The sequence below is a fragment of the Bicyclus anynana genome, chromosome 15 (genome assembly GCF_947172395.1).
Source record: "Bicyclus anynana chromosome 15, ilBicAnyn1.1, whole genome shotgun sequence".
In the NCBI taxonomy this organism is placed as follows: Eukaryota; Metazoa; Arthropoda; class Insecta; order Lepidoptera; family Nymphalidae; genus Bicyclus; species Bicyclus anynana.
In genome coordinates this window covers 9,649,270-9,677,156 of record NC_069097.1, presented here as the reverse complement: position 1 = coordinate 9,677,156, position 27,887 = coordinate 9,649,270, and the positions used below count along the sequence as shown (strand labels likewise).

General features: G+C 37.2%; 2 protein-coding genes across 6 annotated transcripts; one reads left to right on the top strand and one right to left on the bottom strand.

Annotated features, from left to right (window-relative positions):
* Window positions 1–1,085: 1,085 nt before the first annotated feature.
* Window positions 1,086–18,367, bottom strand: LOC112043136 (zinc finger CCCH domain-containing protein 18). 5 transcript variants are annotated; one of them, XM_024078418.2, is made up of 17 exons: window positions 18,221–18,367; window positions 16,794–17,576; window positions 16,195–16,346; window positions 15,579–15,698; window positions 14,573–14,708; window positions 13,611–13,764; window positions 12,796–12,943; window positions 11,493–11,674; window positions 10,395–10,569; window positions 9,510–9,763; window positions 7,747–7,824; window positions 6,989–7,142; window positions 6,551–6,638; window positions 5,721–5,838; window positions 4,769–4,848; window positions 3,016–3,163; window positions 1,086–2,288 (listed from the first exon to the last, which is right to left on the bottom strand). In XM_024078418.2, exons 2-16 carry the CDS (start codon window positions 17,572–17,574, stop codon window positions 3,021–3,023), a joined length of 2,763 nt encoding a protein of 920 aa, XP_023934186.2. In that variant the 5' UTR covers window positions 17,575–17,576; window positions 18,221–18,367; the 3' UTR covers window positions 1,086–2,288; window positions 3,016–3,020. The 5 variants fall into 5 exon arrangements, with proteins under 5 accessions (XP_023934186.2, XP_023934191.2, XP_023934189.2 ...); XM_024078423.2 differs by having other exon boundaries at window positions 7,747–7,809; XM_024078421.2 differs by having other exon boundaries at window positions 13,611–13,761.
* A 336-nt stretch (window positions 18,368–18,703) lies between these two features.
* LOC112043128 (meiotic recombination protein DMC1/LIM15 homolog) lies at window positions 18,704–27,343 on the top strand. The gene is made up of 5 exons (XM_024078408.2): window positions 18,704–19,122; window positions 20,359–20,526; window positions 22,810–22,912; window positions 23,959–24,126; window positions 26,989–27,343. Exons 1-5 carry the CDS (start codon window positions 18,800–18,802, stop codon window positions 27,244–27,246), a joined length of 1,020 nt encoding a protein of 339 aa, XP_023934176.1. The 5' UTR covers window positions 18,704–18,799; the 3' UTR covers window positions 27,247–27,343.
* Window positions 27,344–27,887: the final 544 nt, after the last annotated feature.

Below are 27,887 nucleotides of genomic sequence, written 5' to 3'. Positions count from 1 at the left end.
GATCATAATGATCGTTAAATTTGTATGGGCGTTGAAACAAAATTACAAATATTTATTTGTGCGTTTATTGATCATTGAAAAATGACACGTTTAATGTAAAGAAGCTAAAAATTGTATGATTTTTCATCTAATTACGATAAAATATTTTTAGTACTTTTTGAAATTTTATAAACTTACTTATTTTGCAAGCATCCAGACAATCTTTGTTTTTCACATATTAATTAAGTTAATATTGACCTTATTTAGCCGAATGTCTCATAAAAATCAATATATTCAAACCCAGTCATCATCCCCATACACATCCTGCACGCCAGGGGGAGGGAATTATTACAGATAATATATGGAGTGAAAAAATTATTGTAGCACTATCTATTTCTCTATGTTATCTATTATCTTGTGTATTGTATTACTACAGCCTTCCTTGATGTTCCTTCCTTCCTTCCTGTTTACCAACAAACAAAATAAAAATAAGGGTATAAATAGTCACACATAATAATTATAATTTACTTGTTCTTAAAGTAATGAAAATAAATTCGATTAATAAGAACAATTAGATATAGTTAATATATTTTGAATAACATTTTAGAAAAAAACAATACATAATTTAAAATAAATAAGTTATGAAATGACATGCATTTTCTACCTTCATTCCTAATGTTTGTTGGTTGGCTGTAATATAGATACAATACACAAGATAATAGACAAGATAGAGAAAACGATTGTGCTACATTTTTTTTTATTTGTTTTGAATCTCTAGAAGGGGTAGGAAGCTTCTTCGAGCAATTGCAGCAATATAATAATATTTCGGCGCGATAGGGCGAAAGAGATAATTATGTAAACAGACAATATTCTTGTAGGGGGTGGTAAGGACTAATCTTTAACTTTTTTGTTTGAAATAAAAGAATAGATAAAGAAGAAAAAATACCGGGCTGATTTTGTTGTGGGCTCTTATCCCTCGTAACTTTAATTTTAAATTGTCAACTAATTATAATCAACATTTAATCAATAACTTGACCTGACTTTTCAAAAGTGCTTGTAAAGTAAGCTTATTGAAATTAATGAATTTTGCAGACAAAAAGAAAAAATCAAACTTTTAATTTTTTTTTTATTCTTACAAACAGACAAAAGGTGCATATTAATTATACGCGATTCAAAAGTGGCAGATCAAAACTGAGCAGAGATAAAACCAACTCACTTATAGCCAGTGGCGTGCATAAGCTTTTTAACATGGGTAGGCTCTATATGTAATAATTGTACAAGATTGAAAAGGGGAATGGTCATCCCCGGCCCAGGCCTACCCTAACCACCCGAAAGTTTACTTATATCCAAATAAATCTTGAAAATTCTACTTTAATAATTAAATCATTACTTTATCAAAAAAAGTTTGCTACAACGTTTTATGTCATTTTTAATTCATCTTTAATTTGTCCAACAGGGACAAGCCAAGATCGTTGGCCATACAGCCTGAGTTTTAAGATATTTTTAGAAGACTTATGATTGGTTTGATTGTTTGTTAAGCTTGGTGGTAACAGAAAAAAAATTATACAACTTCAAATGTTACTTCGCCGCTTTGGCCCATATCAACATAGTTATAAAAAATATATATTGAAAAAAAAACATACTTTTATTAAGGAAATTAATTAACTATACTACAGCCTTTCTTGATGAGTATAGTTCACCAACAAACAAATTAAAAATGTGGGTATAAATCACTAGTCATTTCACACCTAATAATAATTATAATTAACTTGTTCTTAAATTAATGAAAATAAGTTTGATTAGATATAGTTTATTAGTATTTTATATACAAACCATACATAATACATAATTCAAAATAAATAAGTTATGAAATGACTTGCGTTTTCTACCCTTATTTGTAATTTCTTTGTTGGTAAACAGTACTCATCAAGAAAGGCTGTAGTATATTTATACCTCATATTATCATCCCCATATACTTTTATACGGGGGTATACCTGGGTTCCCTGGGCCGATATTGTATGAGCCAGTGGCCATTCCTCTTTCTCCTCGTATACAGCTATAGGTAATGAATCTCAGGGTATGCATTGTGTTTATGCATCTATGAAGTGCACGCCAAAGACTTAGACAGCATTGCTGTCTCAAATTAGGTACTCTGCTGTGTTTAAACGCTGTGTTGTGCAGTTTTGGATTACAGAATCCTGTAACGCATCCATATTAACATATTGTTGACTATTGGATTATATTATCAAAGTCATGTACATTAATTTCGATACTGTTACTAATATGTCTATCGCCAATGCTCCACAGGTCTGAAACGAAACGAAAATTCGAATTATAAAATAAAAATATGTAAGTCAAAATAAGGCGTGATAGCCCAGTGGATATGACCTCTACCTCAGATTCCGGAGGGTGTGGGTTCGAATACGGTCCGGGGCATGCACCTCCAACTTTTCAGTTGTGTGCATTTTTAGAAATTAAATATCACGTGTCTCTAACGGTGAAGGAAAACGTAGATGAGACAACCTGCACGCCAGAAAATTTCCTAATTCTCTGCGTGTGTGAAGTCTGCCAATCCGCATTGGGCCAGCGTGGTGGACTATTGGTCTAACCGCTCTCGTTCTGAGAGGAAACTCGAGCTCCGCAGAGAGCCGAATATAAGTTGATAACGAAGTCAAAATAAAAAAAAATACACCGATTACCATAATTAGCCGAGCTCCGAGTTTCAGAGACGCATATACTTGTTTTTTCAATGACGCAGTGGTATGCGCGATGGATTTACTGGACGGAGGTCTTGGGTTTGATCCTCGGCTGGGTCGATTCAGGTTTTCTTAATTGGGCAGGTCTGGCTGGTGGAGGCTTCGGCTATGGCAGCCAGACCTGGACCAATTAAGAAAATCTCAATCTGCCCAGCTGGGTATCGAACCCAGGACCTCCGTTCTGTAAACCCACCGCGCATACCACTGCGCCACGGAGGCCGTCAAACATAATAACAAGTACATACATAATAAGAAAAAAATGGGTAAAGAGGAAAGGTACCTCTATTAAATCTTGGATCTCTTCCTGGCGATGGCATCCTCGACCGCCTTCAACTGCTTCAGCAGCTCCTCTCGCCGCGAGACCGACTTCTTGGCCGGCGCCGCCCCGCCCACTGGCGACGTCGCCGACCGCTTCTTGCTTATCACTTCTGATGAACAAATTCATTTCTTTTTACAAACAACATTTTAATATAAAAAAAAAGTGTGTCAGCTCCGACGCACGAATGGAGTTTACTCTTTTCAATAGCAACGCCTGAAAAGTGAAAGGTGCGCAACCGAGGTGCAGCGCTGCGTGCGCGCCCGCCAACAGCGTGCACGTGCGTGCGGACGCGCTAGGCATGTGCACGCTATGGCGGCTACGTACGGTGAAAGGTGCGCAGAATAGGTTGCGCACAAAAAACGTACCAAGGGGTATAAATGAAAAATCGATTGTTAAGGAGTAAACTCCAATAAGTTATGAAATGACATGCGTTACGTTTTTTGTGCGCAACCTATTCTGCGCACCTTTCACCGTGCGCTGTGCCGCCAACAACTTGCACATCGCACCCATGTGCACGCTGTAGGCGGGTGCGCACGCCGCGGCCTGCTTCACTTCGGTTGCGCACCTTTCACTTATAAGGCGCGAGTATTGAGACGTGCTTCGAGCTAACTTTTTGTTTTTTTTAACATACACACTTTTTTTTGTTGGTAAACAGTGCACATCGAGTAGGGCTTTAGTAATACTTATGTTAAAGAAGACTAAATGTATAGAATTGTAAAATAACTAATAGACTTTATAATATACTTCACATTATATATTTTACTCTTACAATGATATAATCATTAAACAAACAAGCCCAATAACATATAGTATATAGGTATAGTCGCCTATACAGCATACCCTATGTACGTCTCAATACACTCACAGCTAAATTAGAAAGTTGCGCACTAAAGGTGCGCACCAAAAACGTGACACTTTTTCGTTAGTTCAGTTGGTTTTACCCCTCGGATTTTTCTCATACCGGGCGCCTTATATATAAAAAATCGATTCTTAAGGAGTAAACTCCAATAAACTCCAAAAAAATATTTCTTAGAGCCCAAGCGATTGCCTGCTGATAGAACAAAGGCTTTCATGAAGTGTAGTTTTACGAATGTTGAAGTTCGTTTGATAATATTAATTTAATGGTTTATGATTTTAATTATTTAAAATCTAGTTACATAGAAAAATAGTAAAGTTTAATAAATATGTACTTTAATCCAACGGTGCAGGCAAATTATCTTAAATTTTCTAGATATTTAGTAAATTAAATTAATTAAATAAGCATTCTCAAAATTTTAAAGTGTAGTGTAAAAGCTCTTGTTAGACCAGACAAAAAAATTAACATAATATAAAATATTTTGACGGCCTCCGTGGCGCAGTGGTATGCGCAGTGGATTTACAAGACGGAGGTCCTGGGTTCGATCCCCAGCTGGGTCGAGTGAGGTTTTCTTAATTGGTCCAGGTCTGGCTGGTGGGAGGCTTCGGCCGTGGCTAGTTACCACCCTACCGACAAAGACGTAACGCCAAGCGATTTAGCGTTCCGGTACGATGTCGTGTAGAAACCGAAAGGGGTGTGGATTTTCATCCTCCTCCTAACAAGTTAGCCCGCTTCCATCTTAGACTGCATCATCACTTACCAGCAGGTGTGATTGTAGTCAAGGGCTGACTTGTAAAGAATAAAAAAAAAAAAATTAAAAAAAAAAAACACATTTGTTACATTAAAAAACCTAAATACCTTTCTCAATCGACGTTTCTTTTTTGCTAGTCGCCGTCGACACTGCAGCTGCTAGGCCGGCATTTGATTTAGGATTTATCCTAAAAAATATTAAAAAATACTATCATTATCAGGGTCAGCTTGGTTTTATAGACCTGTTTGCTTGAAACTCGGACTGCGATTGTGGGTTAGTCAAGGCCTATAGATCGCTACTTGGTCGCTAACTATATGGGTCTCATAAGAAGGTTCAAGAAGTCTTATGGTTAGCATTGGATTACCATCGGTGCAATCAGCCAAAAATAATTGAGCAGATGGGTTTTAGGTTGGATTTTAAACTGTGATGGGTATCCCCACTAGAGACTTTATTCTTGTTCCAACTGGACTATTACATATCCAGCTACAAGATACTTTTTCTTTGCAGGCGTTTAAGATAGTCTGGTATAGTGAGCTGAGCTGCCAGCTGGATATATTATAGCCTAGATTAACACGTGGGCTACTTTTTGTCCCAAAAAAATAATTTCTCGTGATTTGCGAAAACTGATGATTTTGATGATATGAATGTTTGTTAGTCTTTCACGCCTCGACTACTGAACCGAATTAGCTGAAATTTGGTATTGAGATATATTATAGCATGGATTAATACATAGGCTACTTTTTATCCCAGAAAAATCCCATGGTTCCCGAGGGATTTGTGAAAAACTAACTCCCCGAGGGATTTGTGAAAAACTAACTCCCCGAGGGATTTGTGAAAAACTAATTCCCCGAGGGATTTGTGAAAAACTAATTCCCCAAGGGATTTGTGAAAAACTAATTCCCCGAGGGATTTGTAAAAAACTAATTCCCCAAGGGATTTGTGAAAAACTAATTCCCCGAGGGAGTTGTGAAAAACTAATTCCACGCGGACGACGTCGTGGGCTTCCGCTAGTAATTATTATAATTGTCAAAGATGTGGTCAACCGTCATGGTCACTCACCGTGGGCGCGCGGCAGCGTTGAGCAGGCGCGCGTGGCGAGCGCGGCGCGCCCCTGAGCTGCCCGACGATGACGACGAACGCGACTCGCTCTCCGATTCGCTCGACGTTGTCGACGACTCTGTCAAAAGATTCACTCACATAATATAACAACAAATGTCATTATCAATTATCATTATCAACACATATTCAGCTCACTGCTGAGCTCGAGTCGCCTCTCAGGGGTTAGGCCAATAGTCCACCACGCTGGCCCAATGCGGATTGGCAGACTTCACACACGCAGAGAATTAAGAAAATTCTCTGGTATGCAGGTTTCCTCACGATGTTTGAGACACGTGTTTAATTTCTTAAATTGCACACAACTGAAAAGTTGGAGGTGCATGCTCCGAACCGGATTCAAACCCACACCCCTGCGGAATCGGAGACAGAGTTCATATCCACTGGGCTATTATGTCACGTCATATCATTATCAATCCTACTATCTAAATATAAATACTCGTAAAGCATCATGAAATCTCGAAAACTTAGAAAAATTTAATTTGACAGGGAGGTAGAGGTAGAGTGGGAGTAGTTAGTAGATGCCCTTTAAGAACTGATTTTACGACAGGGCCGGATTAAGGACGGATCTAAGGACGGACGAAATCACATGACATGACAATGACGAATGACATCACACACGGAGCAGATAACAACTCCGATCAATAGCACTCCTCCAGTCAAAGTTATATTTTCGAAAAAGATACGAAGAAAATTTAATGTTCATCAAACAACTGGACATGTCATAATCTGATGAAGATTTCTTAAACCATGAATAATTTTATAGATATTGGTACCTGAACCAGATGACGATGACCGTGAGTATTTTTTCCTATTTCTATTGCGACTGGAATCTTTGCTGCGTCCGTATGGATCCAGTTCATCCTAGGTAATATAAGAAATAGTTGGGTTAAGTTTTATAATGATTATTAACATCCGATACCAATTATTACAGAGTTAAACATTATCACATTATCAAAAGCAATGGTTTTCACTTAACAACTTTTTGCTTGTTTCGCAAATTGACTATTCTTATATTATACACAGGAAAGATTTGTTTATTTATATTGAATAGGCTCTGAAACTATTGAACCGATTTGAATTTTTTTTTACTGATGGGAAGCTACAATATCCCAGAGTGCTATTGGCTATATTTTATCTCCGTATTCCTACGGGAACAGGAACCACGCGAGTGAAACCGTGCGGCGTCTGCTAGAATGCGGGTAGCTGCACACCTTATGCCGATGTTGTGTGGGCGGAGGTGGGTTAGCGCTCAGTTGCCTCGCAGCAGCCGGCGAGGGAGCACGTCTGCGCGGCGCGGGCGGGTTCATGGCGGTGGCGCGAGCGGTCGCCAACCGACGCTCACGCACGATCACCGATGGCGATAACCTGTGACATTTATATACTTAACTATGAAGGAAGTGCAATTATTAATTTTTTTTAAAGAGTTAAAAAATTTTGTATATCATTCATGGCATCAAGCCAAGAATTTCTTGGAATACTTCATCATTCAGGAGGTCACTGTTGGATGAACAGCCATTCAGTAATTAATTTCCTAAACTAATATAAGAGTTTTTAAACAATGATATAAACTTTAGCAAATATTGGTTAAACTCCACTGCACGTCTAACCAATGTTATAAGGCCTCTACTGATCATGTTATAAATGTTATGTAATGGGTTATAAATCACAAAAAAAAACATGTATTAATACAATTAGTAACATCGTATAATTAATGGCGTGCACTCTGTAGATGAAAATGTTCTTTCCATTTACTATTTTTATGTCAATTGTTCCATTCAACGGAAAATCAATGCACGCCACATTTATACCAAATATAATTAATCAGTGTTTAGTTGTACGATTAAATAGTAAGAATAAATCGAAGTGCATTACCAATAATAATGCTAGCTAACATTGAAAACATAGAAACTATTAAAATCAACAGGAAGCATCACAGCCATGCGCAAACAAATCCGCCATTGATGCTTACCTCTGACGCGAGGACGAAGCCCGTCGCTTGCGGCGCGCGCCGGGGCTGCCTGTACTACGCGAACTGGAATTTGAAGAGCTGTGGGCTCAAAAAGAAGCCGATGGGATAGGGAGGCAAACACACACACACACACACACACACACTCACGCACGCGGTACGCCGACACGCACGACCACGGCGGCCGTGACGTCACACACGCATATACGTGATACGACATCACACACAGCCGTGGCGACCGTGACGTCACACACGCATACACGCCATACGCCGTCACACACGACCACGGCAGCCGTGACGTCACACACGACCACGGCAGCCGTGACGTCACACACGACCACGGCAGCCGTGACGTCACACACGACCACGGCAGCCGTGACGTCACACACGCATATACGCGATACGCCGTCACACATGACCACGGCGGCCGTGACGTCACACACGCATCCACGTGGTCACACACGACCACGACGGCCGTGACGTCACATACGCATATACGCGATACGCCGTCACCACGACCACGGCGGCCGTGACGACACACACGCATTCACGCGATACGGCGTCATACACGACCATGGCGGCCGTGACGTCACACACGCATACACGCGATACGCCGTCACATACGACCACGGCGGCCGTGACGTCACACACGCATACACGTGGTCACACACGACCACGGGGCGGCCGTGACGTCACACACGCAGACGCCGTCACACGAACACGGCGGCCGTGACGTCACACACGCACACATTCAGAACCAGCAGCAAACCATAGTGAGAACGCATGCAGAGTGTTAATGAAGAGATGGGACCCGTGAGAACCAAAAACACCACGACAATAGTTATGAAAGCATAACCCAGCCGGGAGGGGAGAAGCAGAAGGAAATATTTTCAATTAATAAACTTTTTTCAAAACTTAAAATAATTTGGTCTGTCTGTTGTTTTGTCAATAATCATACACATATACATATATGTTTATAAAACATTCAACGATTTTTTACTACTTTAAATCAACTGTTTTCTCTGAAATTGGCTATCTACTTAATAATATAAAAAACCAAATTAACAATCACATAAATCAAATGATAAACTGTCATGGTTGTGATGTATAATCAATTTATATTACAAAATACAAATTAAGTATATAAGGTGCTCGAAAGCGCTTTACATTCACTTGTTCTAAATTGCTACATATTTAAAAATCAATAATTGATTCAAATAAAACCTGCCTGAACGTAAATTATTATATTTGCATGGTCACAATAAACCTAAACATAAGTTTAGGATAACAATTTTGAACATAAATTTGAAACATGAAAAAGAATCAAAAACATATTAAAGTTTTGTTTAGTTTTTTTAAATATAGAAAAATTATTGTATTGCTAAACAAATGATTTACACATATGCAAAAAGTTAACACAAATCATGTTTTTCAGACAAATTTTAATATCAATATAAAATGTGTAGACACATTTTGTGACGTAAGACATATTCAATTACCGTATTCGTCAAATAATACGTCAATCGTTCTTTTTAAAGAATATTAGCCATATATATTTTATGATATGACCAATATTTCCCCTCCAATTAGCCGGAAAGACTGTATACAACAAATCGACCCCATGACCCTTACAGTCAAACCATTGAGGCTTTTCATGCTTGTAGTAAGAACCTAAAATTGTCTCAAGTAACAAAATATGCAACACCTTATAAGCTACTCATTCAATCTGTCTAGCTATTATCACTACATACAAAAGTATCAAATACCTAGAAGACGAGTACGAATCCTCCGATGAATGCGGTTTCCTTCGGCGGGCGGCGGGCTCGGCTCGCATCCAAGGGTCAGCCCACTCGTCCCCGCGACCCTCACGACCCTCGCGACCCTCACGGCCCTCACGACCCTCGCGACCCTCGCGACCCTCCCTGACGCGGGTCTCTCGGACCTCACGACCTTCGCGCGCTTCACGTCTTTCCACCTCGGCGCGTTGGACTATAACTTCGCGTGATGATCGTACGCGTCTCTGTAACAAAAAAGTCCTATATTGGCAAGTTTGATGACACTCCCATGATATGCGGGCGACGGGGGGAAAATACTGTGCGGGTGTGAAATCGTGCCTGCGGGGAAGTGACGTGCATCAGTCGTGGGTTTTTCAATCATCGCTACACGCCCCCCGGCCCGCGCGGTCTATCGGTATTGTTACGAACGAACTTGCAAAGCTATAGCACGTTAAGACGTTGGTCACTATCATTAGAAGTTCCACCATAGTCAATATTAAGAGTACGGAACAGTGGCGTAACGTGCCTTGGACTCCTCCAAGGCCCTGTATCAAAATCAGTTGGGGGCCTAAATAAAAGGTAAAGATTTCTCACAGAAAAAAATAAATATGAATATATGAATATAAATAGGATGTTTCCAAGTTTTAGACGTTTTTTTTTTACTTTTGTCATTTTTAAAGTGAAAGCTCTATAGGCAGTTTTTTACATTTTTTGTTTTCGAGAAGCACTTGAGTGTGATTGTGGATTACATTTTACAAATTTTTGCTTTGGCATGTACTTATGGGGCCCCTGTAGTCAGGGGGCCCGTATTATTGATACAGCGAATATGGCTACGCCCCTGGTATGGAACCCTAACAACATTATAGCTATGTATACCTTATGGTAGGGTACATCTTCCGGCGCGGGCATGTGCTCGTCGTAGTATGGCGGCCGCTCGTACGCCCGCTCCCGCTCGTAAACCCGCTCCCGCTCGAAGAACCGCTCGCGCTCGTCTATGGGCGGACGCGGGAACCGCCCGCCGCGGTACATCACACCACCATACGGTCCAGGTCTGTAATACAAGTTTGTTTGTATATTATACGATTTCACGCAACCAAATATAATGCATGCAATAGACTAGTTGTTCTAGTCTAAGACGAGCAAGTTTTGTTTACTAGTTTCGCCTTCCAGTTTTTTATTAAAAACCATGGTTATATTCACACCAAAACTATAGTAATTACCATCCCTTTATTTAACGAAATCTTTGAGCTCGTTCACTTATAGGGAGACGCTTCATTAGTGCGTGGCGTTTTGTCGTCACCACGGATCAACGCATTGTATGCAACACCTACGTTGTGGCAACGCACGCACCCAATCGGTCTCAACCACAGATATAAGAGGTAACTAGATTTATAAAGTGACAATTCTTTGTATTGCAACCAGTGTACCCGGTGGCGTGACCTAAATGGCTGTTTAATATTTCGTGAAAAAAGAAATATGTTACCCTTATTAGAGTTGAATATTATTTATTCCGTTTGTCACAGAACAAAATAAGACTGCTAGTACATGCGCGGACATGCTTGCGATGTTCCGCACACCCGAGTGTAAGCAGGCCACGCCCCCTTGCTACTTCTATTGCTAAAATCGTTAGCTTTTAGCGCTGTCTGTTCTGTGGTCTCAATAATGGATACGTTGAAACATCGCGTGCGACGACGCAACGCTTTAATATGGCATAAATCATATATACTCACATGTTATAGGGGGGTAATCTCTGGATCTTCTAAACCAATTTTGAAAATACTTTTACCACTATAAAGCCAAGTTATTTGCGAGCGTCATAGTAGATATTTGATTCACGGGAACGGAAATTATGCGGGTGAAACTGCGAGGCGTGAGCTTGTTTAAAATATATTGAAAACGACGCAGTTGCGATGCTGCGACGACACAACGCGACGCACTAATGAGACAGTCGTCTTAGACTGAGTGCGGTCTGACCTGTACATGTCGGGGTCGCGGTGCGCGGCGGGCACGTCGTGCGGCGGCGACGCGCCCACGGCGGCGGCCGCGTACGCCAGCTCCGCGTCCGGGTCGTGCACCACGCCGCCCACCGACAGGTGAAGCTTCTTCTCCTCGAAGTCCATGTCTTGCTCTTTGCGCTTGTTCGCTATTCTCAGCATCTGTCAATCAATCAATCAATCATCAACTGAAACAGATTCAGTTCTTTACTTATTAATATACATTTGTAGGTAATGATGAAAGATATTGTTAACGCCACAGCTGAGAGGTCGGTCGGTTTGGTCGCAGCCCAACGTACTTTCGCGTCGATTGGATCTCAGTGCGCTTCCAGCTACCAAATGATATTATTAGGTTCAATCTCAGGGTAACTTAACAATACATTTTATATACAGGGTGCTCGGGAGTATTTCCCATAACATATTCATTGATAAAAATCACGAAGTAGCTAAAATTAGGGAAGTGCGGCGTGCCAGTTGCAACTATGTCGTCGTAATCGTCAAAGTCAGATACAGGCTGCATCCATACCACTATCAGAACGTGCAAGGGTTTATATCAGGCCTGTCCTGAAGTAATCAAGAAAATTACTGCACAAGAGAGATCATCAAAAATGTTGTCTAGTACTGTCGTCATCATCTTAACTTAATAAAATAATAATAGAATAAAAAAAAATTCTTTTTGTGTTACATGGATAGTCGGATTTATTTGAATTACTTTGTATGAAAACATTTTTTTTAAATAGTTATACAGTTTGGCTCCTATAAGTGGACTCATCAACACCTTGAATTTATGGGAAATAATGAGCACCCTGTATAGTTTACCACGGAATTACTGAATGCATGGAACTTTAGTTAGTACTTTATCGGTTAAGTGCGCTATAGTACTAACTAAAGCTTACTCTATGTAATTTAAAAAAAATGTTTTTTAATTTATTTTCTTTTATTAGAAACATAAGCATTTTTATACATGAAGATACGCAGGGCCATCAACCATCAAGTCGGAGTCACAGATACAAGGCGTTGACCACAACGGATATAAGACAATATATAATATAATGATTTATTTATTTTGCTATCCTCCGCCAAAAACCAACAAACCCATGCGACAACGTCACCCAGGTCCGACAAAATACTCTCTTCACACGTTTCACCCCGAAACCTGAGCATCCTCAGGAGATGGATGAATTGATGGAGGAAGTTCATGAATGTGCAATTGCAAAGTCATGAACTTCCGCAAAGTAACGCCTGTTTCTATCCAATATCCAAGATATAAGACAGACAGAAACCTCTTTAGCTGTTCGCAGGCCGCGCTCCCAGGCTGACTCGGGCGGCGCGGCGTCTCGCGGCGCGGGGAAGGCACCGGCAGGCGGCACGCCGCGCACCACGTCGAACATGTTGTAGTTGCCTTTGTCCGTCACACCCGGGTGGAGAAACCTATTAACAATAGGGTACTTGACTCATATCAAATTTAATACAATATTAATTTCGTGTAGTACATGGAATAAGGATCTGAAATACATATATCGAAATCAATTAATAAAAGTTAAGGATTTCTTTTGAAACTTTTATTTAAATAACACGTATTTTTCCAAATTTTCCAAACGTCAAAAACGCTGTCGCATTTTGTGACGTCACTAACACCCTTGATGTACTAAACGTCGAATTAATTGTTAACTAACGCTCCGTTTGTATGGGATTTATTGTAGTGACGTCATGAAACAGTTGAAATAGAGACTATCATGGCCGACAGGCGTTTTGTCAAAAAACATAATTTAAAAACTAAAATTTTCATGTAATCACATCTCAAAAAAATATGAAAAAAATTTTTTTGTCTGATAGAACGATAATGAACTATTTCAGACCATTTTAAAAGTGTCAACTAGCCTAATGTTTATTTATAATAAAAATTTAAATAGTAACCTTGCAATAAGTATATAAAAGCGAAAGGTTTATCATCACGAAAACTCGAAACCATTTGAGATACAAAAATTTAGTTCATAGATAGTAGATGCCTGCTAAGAACAGATTTTGCAACAGCACCCGATTAAGGAGGTTTAAGGGCTAACGCGGACGAAGTCGTAGGCGTCCAATAGTCTTTTACCTGCAACTATTGCCCCAAGTGCAAGCTCCTCTGGAGAAGAACCTGCACACAGGTCTGGGCTCGCTCTCTTCTGGTCTCCGCTCTGCCTCATCCGAGACTTCCCCTTCCTCCAGTGATGAGCCTCGGGAACGACGAGCAGCTTTCACATCCTCTGCTAAATTTCATTTAAAGTTTAATTTTTTATTATTTACACTGTTAATGTGATCTCTGCTAAATGGTTTCCATTAAGAATTTCAAAACAGCTTTGGTGATTTATGCATGAAAGTGTAACAAATAAACTCATTTTCACATTTTTAATATTAGTTAGGATTTGGTCCATTCCTTACATAAAACTGTACTTATTATGTATTCAAATTTTTCTTTAAATATAGAATTGTTATAGTTTGTTGGAGTATAAATCCTAAATCCTCATTTAATCTCTAAATATGACAAACACATATCTGCCACCTGCTGCATGGGCTTAAATCTCAATTTTTGACGGCCTCTGTGATGCAGTAGATTTACAAGATGGAGGTCCTGGGCTCAATCCCCAGCTGGGCCGATTGAGGTTTTCTTAAATGGTCCAGCTCTGGTTCACCCTTCCGACAAAGACGTGCCACCAAGCGATTAGCGTTCAGGCAAGATGTTGTGTAGAAACCGAAAGGGGTGTGGATTTTCATCCAACTCCTAGCAAGTTAACCCGCTTCCATCTTTGATTGTACCATCACTTACCATCAGGTGAGATTGTAGTCAAGGGCTAACTCGTAAAGAATAAAAAAACATTAAACTTCTTGTTTGCTCTGAACACAATGCTTGCTGCATGCATTTATGCTTGAATAGTATCCAAATATATCTCAGTAGAACTATTATAACTGTACACTTGGGCAAGTTACAACATCAGAGCGGACTATAAGTTTGGTGCAAACTATAACAATGAGCACGAAAAATAGTTTATTTTAAATTGATATAACATTAGATCGTACCTTTTACACCCTGTGGCTCGACATCTCCATTTGTCTGGTCTTTGGTTTTAGCAGGTTCGATACATTCACCTTCTTCTGCTTCAAAGTCCAACTGTTCCTCGCCATCTTCTATGTTACTTGTTTTTTCTTGAGGCACCTGTTAATAATAAATGTATTATATTATAATCAGCATTGATATTTGTTTTATCAGTTGGCAGATACATAAAATATAATATCAACTATTTTTTTTATTCTCATGTCAATGGAAATTCCAAAAAACTAAAAGATCAACTTAGCTAATGGTCTTACATTCAGGTCTTAATCTTACATTTTTAATTATCAAAAATCGATTACTTCATGTAAAACTGATTCAATGATGATAATGGACCTATGTGGTTGATTTTTGTAGTATTTATTATATGTAGAGGACAGACTATTTTTTTCATTGGATTTCCAGAAAAGAGATATAAAAAAATTAAATGGTGACAACAAAAAATAATCAAAATTTATTTATTTCAATTAGGCTTAATACAAGCGTTTTTGAAACACCAAATAATGTCATGATTTAATTTAATTTAATGGTGGTAAGTAAAGTCAAAAACTGAGCAGGTAAATGAAGATACAAAGTCCAGCATTTCACTTCACATATTTTTTAGTAAAATGTAAGTGCAAAGTCAGGTTAAGTCACAAGTAGCATAGAAATAAATAGCATAGAAATTAACTGCTGGAAAAGTAGGTCTCACACAACAAAAATCACTTCTCCTCTGTTATAAGAAGAAGCCTTTTCACTATTTTGGACTTTATTGTCAACCTATTAAAATAAACATCAAATATCAATTGACAAAATGTCATTTACCTAAACTGTGTAATGACATTTGCACCAGATGACATTTTTATATAGAATCTCAATTACATATATATCAACTAGCAAACATCAAATATAGTGAATAGCCTGCAGGCCCTGCGAAGATAACGAATTACTAAAACTTGGCAAAAACATTAATATGGATTTTTAAATGTTACATACTTTATCTAATTTTGGAGTATCATTTTCAATTTCTGACTTTGGTGATGAAAGTGCACTTGTAGCATCATTCCCGTTAATGACATCATTTTTCTTGTCTGGTGATTGTGGTTTTGGTTTACTCTGAAATAAAGAATCATGATTAATCAAATATACTAACTATACTATAAACAGGCTCTAGTCACACAGCGAGCAATGGAATGAGCTATGCTCGAAGTATCTGCATGATCAAATCAGAAACGAGGAGATCCACAGAAGAACCAAAGTCACCAACTAGTTGCAAAGCTGAAGTGGAAATAAGCGGGGCAAATAGTTCAATGATCCAATGGACATTGGTCCCAGTGCAGGTAGTTCAGGATTGTGATGTTTGGAAGTCCCTACAAAAGGCCTATGTCCTTTAGTGGACATCCATCGGCTGTATGAAGATGATGATGAAGATAATACTTACAATTATTTTTACATAGTATTAGCTGTTTCTGTGGGAATACAGGGATAAAATATACACAAATAATATAGCTTTTTAATAAATAGTAAAAGAATTTTCAAAATTGGTTCAGTAGATCAATTATATTCTTAGTTTTTTTTTAACTCTACTATCTTATATTTGAAGCATACTAACCTTTGTCTGTTTATCTGTATTGTCTGGTCCATCTGAATCATCAGAAACATCAGATAAATCTTCATGGCTAATGTTAAGGTCCTTGTCCTGCTTATCCCTAGACAATGACTTGCTTCGCAACTTGCTATCTTCTTGATCAGATTCCATTTCCCCTAAAACATAAAAACTTTTTAGAATATCAGTAGAAATTCAATTGTACACAGAATTTTTCCATCTTTTTAAAGACTAGGCCTGTGACTTATAGTTCCAGAAATTAGCACATTTAAACAAACAAACATCCTTTTCCACTTTATCATTGACAACCCACGTTCAGGTCACTAGTTAAGCACGAGTCTCCTCTCAGAATGTGGGGTTAGGCTTATAGTCCACTACGCTGGCCCAATGTGGATTGACTTCACACATAATATTTTGTATCTATCTTCACATACATTTCACAAAGTTTTTCCTTCCCCATTTGAGACATTTCTTGCAATGCAATGCAAACTGAAAAGTTAGAGGTGCATCCCCACACCAGAGTCAAACCTACGCCCTCCAAAGTTTTTAGCTCTTAATATTAGTAAAAATTTTTATGTAGAGGTAAGTAAAAGAAAGTTATTTACCATCAGAAATAGCTTCAGTTGCTGTATCTTTATTGCTTGGCCTTTTATTGTATGTAGAACTTCTACTTGACTGGCTTGATTCAGATCTACTTCTATTTCGAGGCATTGAGACCATTTTCTGTTCAGCTTTTGTATGCCTTCGCCATTTTTCTTTAGGACTCCAATCATTTTTTTTGATTGGTGACCTAGGTGGTGAGGACTGATAAGATCCTCTATCAGGCGATGGGCTACCGCTTGGAGACCTTGGTTCACGGTTCCTAGGTGATGTGACTTGAGATGCAGAGTCTGGTGTAATTGGTCGGGACCTATTTGATGGAGAGGCTGGTGGGGATTTAATAGAACTGCCACGCGACTGTGGAGTTTTAGGGCCTTCTGCAACAGAGTGTGGAGCAGATAAATACTGATCAGGGTTTTCTGGTGAACCAATATTCGAGCCAATATCACTAGGTGATTTTGGACCATCAGGTGATTTAGGGCCTGCAGGTGAGGCAGGCATAGAATTTTCTGGAGAATTTATGTCAGAGTGTGCTTCACTCAAGTTATCAGGCGACCGAGGGGGTTTACCAGTGTTAGCAGACCTTTCAGATATTTGGGAACGACTATCTGGTGAGGGAGATTTGGGTCCATTAAATCTTGGTGACTGAGGGGAACGGGGTGGGGTTTTAGGCTCTTTCTTTGAACTATCTGAAGACGAACTTCGCCTACTTCTTGAACTGGAACTACTACTGCTTGAAGTTGATTGAGCATCTCCCGTAGCATCTCGAGAGTCTTCAGAGTCCATTTCTGTAAACAGACAGCAAATTCTCTATGCTATACACAGTGAGCTTTGTGTTTTTCTTCCCAAAAGCTTGTTATTATTTGTTATAACAAAAAAGCTGATGAAACAAGATGTATAAATACTTGAAATACACAAAACAATAGTAATTGTTAATATTAATAAAACTTTATTACATATGTTTATATGACTAAAAATACGTAATTCAGCTACTACCTGTGTGAAACTTTAAGGATAACAATGACCTGTTTTTGTTACAAGAGCGAGGCTCTTAAATCTTTTGACCTAGTGAACTTGAAACTTGGCTACGCTTGATATAAATCAAACAGTTTAGTTACAGGAACTACGTTGAGATGTTTATTGAACACATCCACCCTTACCTTGAAGATGACGCCTCGACGCCTGAATCGGCAGCACTTTAGATCACTTTTCATTTTGTAAGGACTTTTAAACTTTATTAACACAACACAAACTAAACTCGTGTCTGGTCACACGTACTTGTGAACTTCAATAAACTTTAACTTTCTAGTAAACCGACGAAAACTTATAAAATCAACACTACTTCAACATGGCTGTGATATAGGAAAAATATATATGAACATAATAAATAATCACTTTTCATAACTTTTGCAGGGTTAACTTACGCCCTTACCTTAACTGGGATGATTTAGACGGTAAATTCTTGAAGTATTAAAAGGAATAATTAAAAATTCTTCAATATGCGCCGCATCAAGCCTTTTCATCGCATCGCAGAAATTGAATTCATAGACTAAAAAAAACTCTAGAGTAATAAGCACGTCACAAATGTCAATGTCAAGTCATTCTTCTCTATGACCATAAACTCACAGATAAATTTTTGATCGCTTCCAACCTTAGACAATTAATAACACAATTTTTAATGGTCTAAGCTTCCAACATAAATCGTCTAAGCCTTCCAACGAATTATTCCATAGAGATCGTCTGAAAATGATTCTTATTTTTAATGTTCCTTACTAAAATTTTCGTGAATTTATCGGATTAATTCAGCCGTCTATTACTATTTAAAAAGGTTCCAGTATAAAAAAAAAATATTTGCCTTCGTTTTCATTACTTAAAAATTAAAAAGTTAAAAGTAACAAGTAATATTTTTTTTGGCGGCAATTTGAAGGAATACAATAACGGCTTCACTTTTGGTATTTATTTTCTTTTGGGTTTAAAATAACATTATTAATTTGATTAAATAAATATAGTTATGTTAGAACAAGCGTTAGATGATAACATTTCGGATAATGAAGAGGAGGAAAGTTTTTTCCAAGACGTTGATATTTTACAAAAGCATGGTATAAATGTCGCTGATATAAAAAAATTAAAAGGTGCTGGAATTTGTACAATCAAGGGCATTCAAATGTCTACAAAGAAAAAACTGTGCAACATAAAAGGATTTTCTGAAACAAAAGTTGAAAAAATTAAAGAAGCATGTTTAAAAATTAACACTTCCGGTTTTTTAACTGCTTTAGAAGTAAGCGAACGTCGTAAGCATGTATTTAAAATTAGTACAGGAAGCACGGAATTTGAGTGAGTCTTTTATTTTTTCGTTAAGAATAATACATATAAAATCATACAATATGAATATTCAAGTAGGGACTATATTAAAGGTACGTCTAAATTCTCGTCTGCGTCTTCTGTACAAAAACATTAGTGCAGGGTTATGATATCTACGTTGTTCAGCATGCGGACTAGAAGTTTGGCGTTTATACGACAAGTCTACCAAGCGTTAGTCAAACCCATGACGTCTGCATATAGTTCGGCCTCTATTCTATTATGGCTTATTTTAACAATCAAAATTCCGCTTGATATCCTCGCCCCACCTCTAAATAGGTATGTATAATCCGGTACGTGGTCACTATTGCAGCTCCTCGACACACCAGCATCCGTTATCTTCCGCCCATTACCACTTCAGCTTTGCGACTCATTGAGCTATGTAACTGTAATGTCAGCCACTGACGATCAAGTATGGTCACATGCCTTGACAGCCGATAAAATTGATCGTGTGTTGGTCGCGATCGGCATGATAGTACTGTCATGCACGATGTACTTGTACTTATTTATGTTTTCTGTGACGATAGTTAGATATGATAATTGGCGGTGCTTCTCAATAGAGAGGTGCTGAGGCAATACCCAGCTTGGGTTAATTTAGGATCTTTTATTTTCTAATTGGCTCAAAACAGATTGGTGGTAGGTATCGGCCATGACTAGTTGCCACCCAACCAACATAGACGTACCGAAATACTACGATGTCTCGTAGAAACCAACAGATTTATTTTTCATTTTTTTTATTAGGACACTAACAGATTAATTATTACAATTAAATACAAATACATAATGTATAATCAAGAGCTAAAATAAATGATGTATAATATTGTAAATCTACTCATAGGTAGTTACAACATGCTTATTTATTTTAATTATTATTAATTTAACAAATTAAAGAAAAATTAAAACCAAGGTAAAAATAACAGAAAAGAAACTAAGAATAAAAAAAAACATACATACAGCCGAACGTAGAACCTCCTCCTTGTTGGAAGTCGGTTAAAAATTAACAGATGTGTGGGTTGCAAATGTATGTAATATATGTATATACTCGTAGATACCTATATGTATGTATGTATGGTGTATATGTACCTCTTCCAAGTAAGATTGAAATCTTAGACTGCATCGCCACTTAACATCAAGTGAGATCGTAGTCAAGGGCCACTAAATAAGAAATAGCTATTGAAATACGAAATCTTTAAAATGGAGAACATTTCGCAGTAAACTACTAGGCGGCGGTATAGAGTCAATGGCGATAACCGAAGTGTTTGGAGAGTTTCGGACAGGCAAGACTCAGATGTCGCACACACTGTGCGTGACTACACAAATACCTAACTCGTCTGGCTACGGCGGAGGAAAGGTCATGTTCCTCGACACTGAACATACATTGTATCCTTTGAAACTTAATGTTTTATTTCTACGCATTTAGTGTACATACGTCGCCAAAAATATATTTATAGAACTGTTTTAATAAAACGCAATAACTTGCACGCGTTGTGTTGTTAGTAGGTACTATCACTGAATATATAATAGTGTACGAGGTACTAGGTCCACGTGCCTGCAGCACTAACGGCAGAACGTCTGATAAAACTGATCGTGTGCTGGTCGCGATCTGCATGATGTCATGTACATTGCGACCAGCACACGATCAGTTTTATCGGATGTTCTTGCGTTTACGCCGCAAGAACATGAGCTTATTGCTATTGGATGGTAAGTGGCTAGCATAAACTGCTTTTTGTAGCATCAGTAGCGTAGCGATGTGGGGGCCGTGGGGCATACGAGCAGAGGCAAGTGCGATTTTTAAAATAATTTAGAAGATCCAAATGTGCACGTCTTAAGCAAATATTATTTGCTTGGGATTAACATTCTCTAATTTATCATTAGAAAATGTTAGCTAAGTAGTTACTTAGAAGTTATCATTCTAGTTCGCATACTCTTATGATTACGATTCTACGGGGATAAAATTAAGCATGTAGCACTCGCTGATAACGTAGCATTGATATTTAAAAATGTTAAAAACCGTTTGGTGATTTTATTAACCTTAAAGCGTAGCAAACAAACAAACTCATTTTCACGTTTATAATGTTAAAGTAGTTAAAGTATGTTTGAATAAATTAGGTAGATACATAATACATGCATCAGTAATTATAAAGCAATGTTAGTCCTAATTAGCAGATAAGATTTTAGAATATTGAAGTTTTAACACTATCGTGAACTAGCATGTTGTAGGTAAAAACACATTAGGTCAATTTATTTAATCATGCGATTTTTAGCAGTTTTTCTATTTCAGTAGGAATTAGATAAATGGCTGATTGATTATATTTATAGCTACCTATCACTAATAACAACATGAAAAACAGAAGAGAGAATTAAGTATACATAATTATAATCAGAGGAATAAAAAAAATAGTTTCCTTTTCGGAAAGTAGGTAATTGTAAGAAAAGGAGCAAGTGATTTTAGGGGTTAGTGAAAATATTATAGTACTTAAGTTGTTAAGCAGGCTACAGACCTTCAGTTTTCACTGCGCAGTTTTAATTATAGGTACAATACATCAGAAAAAACTGTACAGTTCTACACACCGACGATTTAACTGAACAACTGAACTTGTTTGTCTGTAAGTATTTTTGTTGACCGGGCATCACGCTGAAACTACTGAATGAACTCAAATGAAACTCGACACAATTTGAGACCATATTACGAAGAAGATTATATATCGGGAAAATTAAATCGAAAGGGGGTGAAACAGGGGTTGAAAGTTGTTATGGAAAGTCTTTCATTTTTCAAGTTAAATTTGTGAAAATTGGTATGCGTGTTTACAAAAAAATATATAAAATTTCATTTTTCATTCAAAATTTTGTGCCCCTAAAATGTTAAAAAGTTTTTTTAATATAAATCTTTCGTGTTTTAAGTTAGGTATAGATTGGTAAAATGATTAGTGGACTATTTATTTGTTATATCTAAAACATGCGAAAATATAAATGGGTTTAAAGTTTGCATTGAGTTTCACGCGGATGAAGTCCGCTAGTAATAAATATAGGTGAATCTGATACTGAAGTTGGTACTTGAGTATTAGATTATTTGGTTGGTATATAGGGGGATCCACCGTACTGTATTAATTGTATAGATGGTGAATTACCAAATCATTGCTTTTTGTACTTATTCAATAGATGTGCGCTATATGATTTCATAGGCTAAGAGCCTACAACTGAATTATGGGCACAATATAATTATACTTTAGAAAAATACATTAGGTTATAGTATCTAAATTGATAAATTAATGTATTAGTAATAAAAAATAAAATATTTGTTTTTTTATTTATTTAAAGTTATTTGAATTTGAAATATCAAATTGAGTGTAATTTCTGATTGGGGCGTCCAAAACGAAAGCTACGGATCTCCCCAAAATGCACTGCATTAACTAATAATCCAGTGGTTCTCTAAATACATAGTAGATATTTAAGCAGATATAATATAAATAAGTAGATAAAGTTAAAATAAATCTTAAATTAAACTAAATAATCTTATTGAATCCGCGCCGTAAGAACTAGCATAATAGAATCTACCAATCATTAGCAAAATTCATCTCATTATCCATTTCAATTGACCGATCTTGGAGCAAAAGCAACATATCTAGGATTTATTCAATGGAACTTCCTTAAATTGGATAACAGTCGGCCAGACAGATTGCGGCTAATTGCTGACAGATTCAATTTGGAGCAGACCGGCGTCCTTGACAACGTGTTGTATGCAAGGGCATATACTTCTGAACATCAGGTTAGTAACTGCATACTTATGACTAGGATAAGTCTAGGTAGCTAGTTTGTTTAAATTAATTTTGTTATCTTCATCAAAGGTTGTGTATTGATTTGATATAACTTTTAAACCATGTCGGTGACTTTGCTTCTTTCACGGATCTTCTCATTTCTGTTTCGATAACCGATAAGGCAGAGATACTCCGAGCATATAGATTGCTTCAACACCCACTGAGTGACCTTTCTTAAAAGACCCATAATTTAAAGTCATTCATCTTCTGGCACCGAGGAATTTGGGATCTATAAGTCGCAAGATGATAAGTTTGAAAAAAATACGTAAGTACTTAATTTAAGTATACGAGTATGACACAGTGATGAATCAATTTGTTGTTGATTTACTAATGTTTATGTCTGGATAATGATATCATTTGATCGTTGTCTGCGTTAGCGATTGGTTATAGTGCATTGGCATGCTTAACATAAGATGTAAATATATATTTTACACGAGCGTGCTATACATAGCATTGATATCAATATCATTTCTATTGACGTCATTATAGATAGATTTTTTACACCGGCAACTATTCCCTTCCGTAAGCCGTGATAGTCCAGTGGATATAACCTCAGCCTTCGATTTAAGGGTGTAGGTTTGAATCCGGTCCGGGGTATACACCTCCCAACATTTCAGTTATGTGCATTTTAAGAAATTAAATATCACTTGTCTCAAACGGTGAAGGAAAATCATCGTGAGGAGACCTGCATACCAGAGATTTTTCTTAATTCTCTACGTGTGTGAAATCTGCCGTATCGTATTGAGCCAGCGTGGTTGAGTAAAAGGAAACTCGCACTCAACAGTGAGCCGAATATGAGTTGTTAATGATGATGATGATGATGATGATGATGATGATGATGATGAACTATTCATTTCAGACCAGACCAGACCAGACTGACCTTTTCAATAAACTTTTTAACACCTATTAAGAATTTTACCTACATCAAATTAGATTGTAATCAAGTGTTAATTAGGCGATGAATAAAAAATATTCAAAATACATAATATTTATTCAGGCGGAGCTTTTGGACTTTGTGGCTGCGAAGTTTCATGAAGAGGCCGGCGTATTCAAGTTGCTCATCATAGACTCGGTGATGGCGTTATTCAGAGTTGACTACTCCGGGCGTGGCGAGTTAGCCGACCGTCAACAGAAGCTAGCGCAAGTTCTTTCACGTCTGCAAAAGGTAAAAACATAAATGAACTATTCTAAACTACTAAAAACGGTACATAAATGAAAAATATGCTGAAAATCTTGTATTTTTTACTAGATTACTCCATTTGAATCTTAGAAGAAAGAATATTCGCCAACAGGGAAAATAAGCTGATTTCATTATTTTCACACCGATTCAGCTTTGCAAATGCTTAGTGATTTATAATATCCTCTTTGATGTGTATTTGACTGAATGTCAGTTGTCTTTGCAAACACAGTCCGTATTTGCAAAAATGTCAAAGTCAATCAATGAATGAGATGTCATTTTCAAATATCAATATTCTCATATTTTGATTATGTGTCAAATCTTTAAAAACTGTCGTCTGTTAGATAGACACAGATTATGCATTGAATTTTATGTCAAAAGGATACAAATATTGCTCACCTGTAACAAGTAATTTAACTGATTAGGCAAATATAGATTTCTATGAAAATTTACCTTATGAGTTCTCCCTAATTGTTCTAATTTATGGCTAATTTTCAGCTCTGTATCATTCGTATAATTTGGGCCCGAGATTATATAAAATAACCCGAGACTGGGTTTCTCAAGGAAATAATGATATTGTTTAAATTAATAGTTATCTACTAAACTAAACATAGAAAAATAAAAAATTGTTTAATAATAGGCCTATTACATTTTTGAGAAGATATAGTGCTCGAAAAACCCATGTTAGAAGTATTAGTACCTCTTAGAATAGCCAAAATTTTCCATTCTAACCTACATATTACTACATGACTTCGGCGTTTTATTCGCGTATTATTTAAAAAATAAAAATCGTTGATATTGAAAGTTTTTCGGAGCAAATATTTTCACTATCACACGCAATAATAATTATGGGAAAATTACCTAAAGAAAACGCATAATTACGTAAGTATATGTACATAAGTAGGTAAATTGTGTCAATCTAAATAGAAATCTAATCAGCTTGCCTCAATAGGCATTAAAGGAATTTAATCTGAGTAATGGGCCTTGGACTTGCATTGAGGTCGACTAGTTTCCCATCTAAAAAGGAATCCTAGGATGTAACTTGTTCATCGCACCTAAATCTTATAAGTAGATGCGAGTATCGACTTCTTTTAGTACATTTCCATGTATTTATACTAACAAGAAAAAAAGATGCTTACTGCGTTGCAAATTTAACTTTATACTTGTATATTTTTAGAATTTTTGTTGTTCGGTCTAATCTCCAAATGGGCTTATCCGATTTGACGAGACACATGAAATTCTGTTCATATGCAGATTCAATGGTAAAATACGCATACGTAAGCCGTCCAAACTATCATCATCACCATTATCAACCCATATACGGCTCACTGCTGAGCTCTCAGAATGAGAGGGGTTAGGCCAATAATCCACCACGCTGACCCAATGTGGATTGGCAGACATTACACACGCAGATAATTAAGAAAATTCTCTGGTATGGTTCCTCACGATATTTTTCCTTCACCGTTTGAGACACGTGATATTTATTTTTTTAAATGCACACAACAAAAAAGATCAAGGTGAAATCCACGCCCTCCGGATTCGAAGAAAGAGGTCATATCCACTGGGCTATCACGGCTTATCCAAACTATACATACTCGTATTCATGCGTGAGTGTAAGATTGTGTGAATAAAAATCGTTGTATCATGGTGATCGAACAATCGCGCAAAGAAATCAAACTATTTTTTAACCGACTTCCAAAAAGGAGGAGGTTCTACGTTCGGCTGTATGTATGTTTTTTTTTTTACATTATTTAATTGCGACTTTTAGTATTTTGGTATGGTAAGAAATTCATGTGGAAAAACAAAGTTTGCTGGGTCTTAAATAGCTAGTACATATTTGTCATTGCCGTTGATAGAAGCAACCCCGCTCCAAATTGCAAGTTCACTGGATAAATAGATAAACAGCATCCGGGTCCACTAGGGATGTTGTATCGACATCGAATGCTCCGCTGCTACGAGATAAGATAACCGTTGGGCTTTAAACTCTGTAGTCTTTTTATCATTTTAAATAATGCCGTATGGGGTCAAAGCTGAAATGGTGTCTTAATTAGCGATTCGTTTTATTGACCTCTTTTACGCAACACACAGTTGAACTGATTTAGTTAGTATAGTGTGCCTTACTAATAGTGTATAGTAAGCCTAACTAATAGTAAGGCTTACTATACACTATTAGTGTAGGTAAGTGGAAAGCTTAGCATCGCAAGTAAAGAACATATCTTCAAAACTCCTATACTCTGCGTTCAACCTGAGACGTATAGATGTTAAATCTTGTATGACCGAAACACAGCAATGCTGTTTGGCAGCAGAAATAACTATGATGCTGGTGGCAACTTCTGCTACTAAACTACTACAACAATACTTGTTTTAATTCCTAAAAAAAAGTATTGACCCATAGTCTTTCGAACTTGAGATACATTATGATCCGTAAATCAACAATTGATACTATAACCGATTGTAGTCTTCTTATAATGTCAGACACTGAGGATCAAGTAACTCACATGCCTGCAGCGCTAACGGCTTGACAGCCGATAAAACTGAACGTGTGTTGGTCGTGATCGGCATGATGTCATGCACATGAGATTACTTGGTCGTCTGTAGCTGACTTAAGTTATAATGCCTACATAGTTTACTGGATTCGTTCGAGTATTTTATTTTATCAAATAACCAAGTCTTATTAATGTCTAATATTTCAAGGCCTCCAGACATCACTGATTACAATTTTCTGACTACTATTTTTGAGAAGGAAATGAATAAACCAAAATAAACGTTTAATTTACACTGTCATGTCAGTGTCATGATAAGACTATTTAATTTATTTAGTCTTAAACTATAAAATATTTTTTTTTATAGATATCAGAGGAATATAACGTGGCGGTGTTCATAACGAATCAAATGACCGCCGATCCTGGTGCCACATTGTCATTTCAAGCTGATCCGAAGAAGCCCATCGGTGGGAACATTCTGGCCCACGCTTCTACCACCAGGCTATACCTCAGAAAAGGCCGGGGGGAAAACAGAATCGCAAAAATATACGATTCACCAGACCTGCCTGAAAGCGAAGCTACGTTTGCTATAACCGGCGGTGGAATTGCTGATGCTAAGGACTAAATTATTTTTTAATTTTCAATAAAACTCATTTTGTATTTACTTAAATTAATAATACTGTTACTTAATTTAATAAAACTCTTTTCAATAAACTGTTTAAAACTAATTATCTTTGTGTTTTAAATTCCTATGATCATTTAAATTGTACTTCGCTATATTTATTAACGAAATAATTATTAACGAGGATTTTTCTTATTAATGCTCGTAGGAAAAAATGTCGTCGTAAACGGTATCAATCCTTAAGTACTTGTCTCAATTGACACCAGCCCTTTATTTGTTGTGCTATTGAGATTTGTTTTTTTTTTCATATTTCCCTAAGACCTAATTATAAAAAAGTTATATGAAAACTGCATGACATGTACAAACTATACTAGTAAAACAAACTTATAATAAACCTAATTCTAGATATTAATAATAACTATTAAGTTAAAACAATAAAAGGATCTATAAAGAAAGTGCATCTATCCGGAGTGAATGGCCTATTAATTGACATGAGATAATTTTATATCTACCTAATTTGTTTGCTTGGGAATTATAGTGTAAGAGCCATTCACAAGTAACCTAAATCCATAATGCAAACTGTTAACTACCAAATGTTAATTCCGCTATTTTATACTCGTTGATGTAATATTCGCCTATAATAA